The sequence below is a fragment of the Antrostomus carolinensis genome, unplaced genomic scaffold (assembly GCF_000700745.2).
Source record: "Antrostomus carolinensis isolate BGI_N321 unplaced genomic scaffold, ASM70074v2 scaffold10732, whole genome shotgun sequence".
Lineage (NCBI taxonomy): Eukaryota > Metazoa > Chordata > Aves > Caprimulgiformes > Caprimulgidae > Antrostomus > Antrostomus carolinensis.
Window position 1 is genome coordinate 7,472 of NW_010297575.1, and position 5,995 is coordinate 13,466.

At 56.2% G+C, this 5,995-nt stretch overlaps 1 protein-coding gene across 1 annotated transcript; it reads right to left on the reverse strand.

The window, feature by feature from the left end:
* Nucleotides 1-281: 281 nt before the first annotated feature.
* On the reverse strand, nt 282-4,027 carry SARM1 (sterile alpha and TIR motif containing 1; the record flags this gene model as incomplete). The annotated part of the gene is made up of 8 exons (XM_010162180.1): nt 282-411; nt 962-1,083; nt 1,187-1,376; nt 1,849-1,942; nt 2,061-2,296; nt 2,799-2,890; nt 3,016-3,228; nt 3,409-4,027. Coding segments are annotated over 8 exons (1,696 nt in total), but the record flags the coding sequence as incomplete, so codon positions are not given.
* Nucleotides 4,028-5,995: the final 1,968 nt, after the last annotated feature.

Genomic DNA, 5,995 nt, shown 5'->3' on the forward strand with positions numbered 1-5,995 from the left:
CCCCCTGCATTTCATGTCCTACCACCCCAAGGGAGGATGTGGAAGACAACTGGTCCATCCCAGAGTCCACCCTGGCTTGGCTTACCAGGCACCGTAGAAGAGTACTGACCTTTTAGTGCCAGGGATTTGCATTTGGAGGGTGGAGAGGGGCTAATGAGCCACAGGCTTTGTCTCAAGCCGAGGTACTAAGATAGGGAATATCTAGAGGGAAAAATCTGATCCCACATAAAAAAGGGGTCACCTGGGAAGTCTCTGGAGGGGATGAGGCAGCTGTGTCAGTTCTAGGTCTGCCCCAGGGAGGGCAAGCAGTCCAGGCCGTTCTCCGACCCAGCCGAGGAGTCCCGGGAGGAACGGCCCTGGAGAAAGCGGATGATTTTGTCGATTGTGGCCTCCTGGTACTCATGGGACCACCTGTGTTCAAGGGGAAAATCTGATTTATTTTTTCTGTAGTGTGAGTTGCCACAAGATAATTCAGTTCATTTGGGCCAGGAGCCAGAGAACCCCTGTTCTTTGGGACATCCCCCTCCACCCCAGTTCTTTGGGACATCCTCTTTTCCCCTTGGAAACTGGAGGAACACAGGATGCTGCAGGAAAGCCCCTTCCCCTGTGCCCTGCCAGGGGCACGAGCAGCCTGGGGTGCTGCTGCACGAAGGGGAAGCAGGAGGTGGGAGGAACCCAGGTGAGCTCTGGAACCTGGGGGCACGAGGATGGACGTCCTCCCAGCAGCAACGGGGTGGGCAGCTCTGTTACCCAGAGGAGCCCCAAACACAAAACCAGCAGAAGGGTTACGGTGGGGACCTTTACTCCCTTCATGCTCTGGAGTACCTGAAGTGACTCACCTTCCCTTTGGCCTGTTCTACCTCCTGTTTCTCCCAATCTCCTCATGCTCTTTGCTATTGCTTATGCAAGCCTTTCTCTGCAGGTGTCAAGGAACATCATGGCACAGGTTCCTCTTACTTACTTGATACCATTAAATTTCAGGACAGCCCTCATGTCCTTGGGAAGTGTTTCTGGGTCTGGCCACTCAAAATGATCTGTAACGGGTACAATGTTCTTTCCAGAGTTCAGGGCTGTCACAATCTCCTGCAGAAACATGCAAATGCTCAGGCTATGGCCTGTGTCAGCCCATCACCAGCCCCTTCCTGCTCCAGCATCCACCAAGCTCCTACCTGATGGCATCTCCTACCTTGTGCACCCAGTCCTTGCACTCAGGGTCTCCCATGCATTTATCCAGTGCGTTTGGTGAGAGGACCAGCACAAAATTGCGGGCACTCATGACGCTCTGGATCAGCTTGTCCTCAAACTTCCCTGCCTCCAGCTTCTCCACATCGATGAACACGCTGAAGCCGTGCAGCTGCAGATGGACCTTCAGCAGGCTGGTGATGAGAGGAGATAACACTGTGAGAAGAGCTACTGCCAGCACCTGGGCTTCCCACCACATCAGCCAAGATGTGATGGGACAGAGGAGCAGTGAATGGGCTCCCACAGAGAGCAGAATGGTCCTTGAGATGCTGGCTGCCAGCCCAGCCTGCTCACAGGAGTCTGGGCCCACGCAGAAAGCACGGGTGCAGGACATTAACTCCCTGCTGTGATCCCTGACAGCCCTACGAGCACCACATGACAAAGGGTAAGTCAGTGTCAAAGAGGGACAGGGTGGCAGTGACAGGACTGGGAACGCACCTGTCTGCCATGGAGCTTATGGCACCTGCTGCCCCATTTTCCGTGCAGCTTTTGACAGCCTCTCCCTCCCCACTGCAGCTCCCACAGCTCCACACTCTTCCCACAACTGATCACCAGCCTTTGCCATGGGCTTCAGCCCATCACCACATCGTTGCCTGCAGGACTTACCTGGCCAGCTGTGACCCAGTGCTTCTCCGGTAGCTGATGAACACATCCGTCCCGTCAGGTGCAGTTTGCAGCGTTATAGGGGAGTGGAGCATTTCTAGGCAGAGCAAACAGCGACCAAAAGTTAAAAAGACCCAAGAGCTCATCCCAAACAACCCTCCCTACTCACCCCCACCCTCCTGCTCCAGCACAGTGAGCAGCACCGGGACCCGCACCCCGTGCAGCAGTGAGGATGCGGACGCGGTGGAATCCCGTGTTGATGTGACAGTCGTCCTGCAGCTGCTGCTCTGTCACCCGGTGCAAGAAGTTGCGGTTGATGCCACATGTCAGGAGGTTGTAGGTGTACTGACGAAACTTGGGGTCGATGCTGCCCAGCCAGTCGGCCAGGTTGCTGCGGTCGCAGGTGGAATAGTTTGCGAAGGTCTTCAGCTCTGTCAGCTCCCGGAAAAACCTGGAAGAGAAACAAATGAAAGGGTGGAGCGGGGAGGGGAAGCTGCTGAAACAGGCAGGACCTAGAAACGTTTGATACTACATCTTTTATCTGCACAGGAGAGAGTGCAGCTACATGTCGTGGTGAAGAATGAGCTAAAGGAATTAAGAGATGAACAGCTGTGTGACCGTGGGAGCACTGGTCCTCAGAACATGGAGGTATGAAGAGCTCAGCTAAGGGTGGAGAAGTTCAGGTAAGTTCCCACCTTTCTGGGTAACTTGCAGGATCCCACCTCCCCTGTGCCATAGCTGGTCTCTCCCCATCCCACACCTCTCCTGCGCGTTGGCCCCATTGCAGGAATCCCTCTGGGATTGCACACCACACTGGAAAAGCCCTGGCAGACCAGGTTTTGCATTTTGAGGATCTTCTCTTTGCAAGAAAGGCGAGGCACAGACCTTTTCCCTGGCTCTGCCATTTAGTGATGACCATGAGAAAGGCCAGCATGCCCTTGTGGTGGTCCTACCTTTTCCGAGTGATGCTGGAGTCCATTCCCAAATCCTCCTGCAGCTCCTCCTCCGTCAGCCTCAGGAGAATGTCCCCATCCACCTGGTGGTCCTGCGAAGAGAAATCCAGGCTGGAAAGATCCCAGGAAAAGCTGTTGTGTGAGAAGCTTACACTTCTGCTGCAAGATGGGGCAAAAGGGCCCATCCAGGTGTCCCTCTCCCAGCACACAGCCCTACCAGGAAGCTCTGGCAGTATTTGTTGAATCCGATCTGCTGCAGCCACGTCTGCACCTCGCAGGGCTTCCAGTTGGGAACCGTGGGCAGGATGCGCCGAGGAACCTCCTCCCCTATCATGCGCAGCACCTTTTTGGCCAGGGAGGAGATGGTGCTGCTGGTGGAGTAGCACACAACCCTCTTCAGGCTCTGTGTAGCCCCAATCTCACTGAAAATCTGGGGATACAAAGGGAGAAGACATCATTTTGCTTTCCCTCCTCCTCCCCACAACCTCTGCTGAGCCAACTGAGGACCAGGGTACTTGGTAAGCTCATAGAGGAGCAAAAGACACCGAGTTGCAGTTGTGGCAACCCTTCCCTTTTGCATCTCCTTCCTTCAAGCCAACCTACCCTTTACCTTTGTTTTCTTCTGCCTGGTTTTGATGGCAGCCTCTGTGCAGAGGTAGAAGGCAGCGATGCACTGTGCTTCCAGCCGCGAGCTGTCCAGCAAGGGTACCAGCCTCTGCAGGTCCTCTGCTGTCCTCCCCTGGCTGTTGTCACTGCTGCCCAACATCTCGCAGGCAAACTGCTCCGGATCCAGCGAGGCAATGAACGGCTCCACCAGAGCCAGCGTCCCTGAGCGCTCCACCTCCTTCTCAATTTCTTTGTTGGTGGCCAGCACCGTGATGGCCAGGCATGCGTGCAGGCGGATTAGTTCATCGTCTCTTGAGAACACCAGTGGGAAAAGCCACTCCGCCGTCCTCTTCTCGATCATCAGGCGCTGGTTGGCCTGCCCTCCGTACATGGCACAGTTGGCCAAGGCCATGGCACAGTGCCGCAGCACGATGGGGTCTGTCCAGCGGCACCAGTAGAGGATAGCATCCAGGCCTCCATCAGAGATGAGCTGGAAACAGGTCTCCTCAGTGTGTTTGAACATGTGCTCCAGGATACCAGAGACGCTCTGTGCCAGCTGGGGAACATCTCGCTCCTTGGCTAAGTTCAGAATCACTCCCAGACCGATCCGAGCGATCCGATCCCTGCAGGAAGGAGAGGCACAGGCAGGTGAGGGGCAGATGGCTGTGCAGGGAGTAAGAACAGTGACTGGAATGTGAACTCCCCCATGTTTTGGAGGCATTTGCCCCATGACAGCCGGATGTTTCCCTGTGGAACACGGCTGCCAGAGATGCTGTCAGGCTGCAATGCAGCGAGATGCAACAGGTTGGTGTTGGAAGAACCTGTCTGGATCTGATGGAAAAGCTTGTGATGGGACAGGACGTGGGGTGTGTAGCCCAGGACCACCACACCAGAGGCTCTCATGCTGGAGATAAGATGTGCATTGCAATTGACAGCACAGGGTAGGCTAATGCCAGGCTAGAAATAGATCTGCTCAGTCAGCTTTGTCGGGTGTGTGTGAGCTGCTTTGTGCTTGGGGATGAAAACTCATTTGTCCCTAACCAGTGTGATCCTCCAGACTGGTGCCCAGCTCAGGACAGGTGTTTCACACCTGGCTGAGCAACCACGCAGAAATGGTCACGGGGGAGTGCAAGAGATGAGGATCTGTCTGTGCTGGGATGGCAGCCTGGAGGCAGCTTGGAGGAAAGCAAGAGCCTGGGAACAGGTAGCCAAGGGCCACCAGCTGCTCCTCTGCCATGGCTGGCTTTGGGAGCCCCATGCTTTGAGCATGGTCTCAAAATTACACCTGAATGGGGCCGTGCCCTAAAAGCATGGAGTGAGGAATGGGGAAGTGATGGGCTCTTGGCTGCCCTCCCATGAGCTCTCCTGGGGCAAGGGGGCAGCTCCATCTTTGGCCTTAGAAATGGCCCATGTGGTGCCGTGATGGAGCTGCTCTGTTCACAAGACCCAAGCGCTGGCGCGGGTGCCCCGTGTCGTGCTGCTCATGAAGGCAGCGGTGTGTTTGGTGCTCAGCGGTGGTGGGGTGAAGGCACAACAGCCTCTCTGTGCTGGCAGACGGGAAGAGCATTTCTGGGAAGCCTGTGGCCCGCATGGCTCACACTGACCTTGGGGTGGGTTTGGCAGCAAACGCTGTGGAGAGCTCTGGAAAAAAAAGCCCTCAGGCTGGGACTGGCTCTGAGCCCGGACTCGGCCATGGAGCTGGATGACAAACAGCCCCACCAGGTCCCCAGCTCCCCGCAGCTGTGGGATGGAGCCAGGACTGGTCCAGCTCCCAGATAAGCATCATTGCTGCTGCGCAGGGATGCTGGGAGAGGTCTCTAAGCCAGAAGCTTGGACCCTGGGGGGACCCTACACCTCCCTGCCATCACTCAAAGGTTGATGGTGGGTCAGGCTGTGGGGAGCGAGGGGTTGGAGACCCACAGCTGTTCTGAGATCCTGGCCCATGAACTGCTCCTGGAGCAGAGACGGCAACTCCAGCAGCTTCTTTCTCTTGCCAGGAAGCTAAGTGCTGAATTCAGACTGTGCCAGCGATGTTTCCTGGGATTAATTCCACTCTAATGGACTTTCCTGATTTAGCTGTTGCTTCTTTTTGCCTGCCAGTGCCTGCAGCAAGGCCCAGGCTGTGAGTCCACGACCTCACAGCAAGACACATCGCCCATGAAGCTGGAGCAAGATCCTACACTTTGACTGGGCTTCCTCCACACGCACCCAAAGCCCTGGCTGGGGCCGGCTGGGCTTGGGCGCACCGAGTGGAGCTGGCAGAGCTTTGTGTTTGGCTGCAGGGTCCCAGGAGGGAAAGGTTTGAGCTAGGAGCTGTGGGCTAGGGGGTTTCAGGGCCTGCTGGCCAGCCAGCCCCCTCCTTATGGCCTTACTCCAACCCTGGTCAGCAGGAGAAAGTCTCTGGGAACTCCCTTCATCCTCCTCCTCCTGCTGCCGTCATGGCTAAGGGCAAGTCGTGTCTCTTCCTTGGGGTCTGATGTTCTGGACCAGCCAAACTGACCCAGCTCAACCACAAAGGTTGTCTTGTCTGGGTGGCCTCAGGCTGAGGGTGGCTCACGAGGACACCCCAATTCTCACCAGCATCCTGTGAG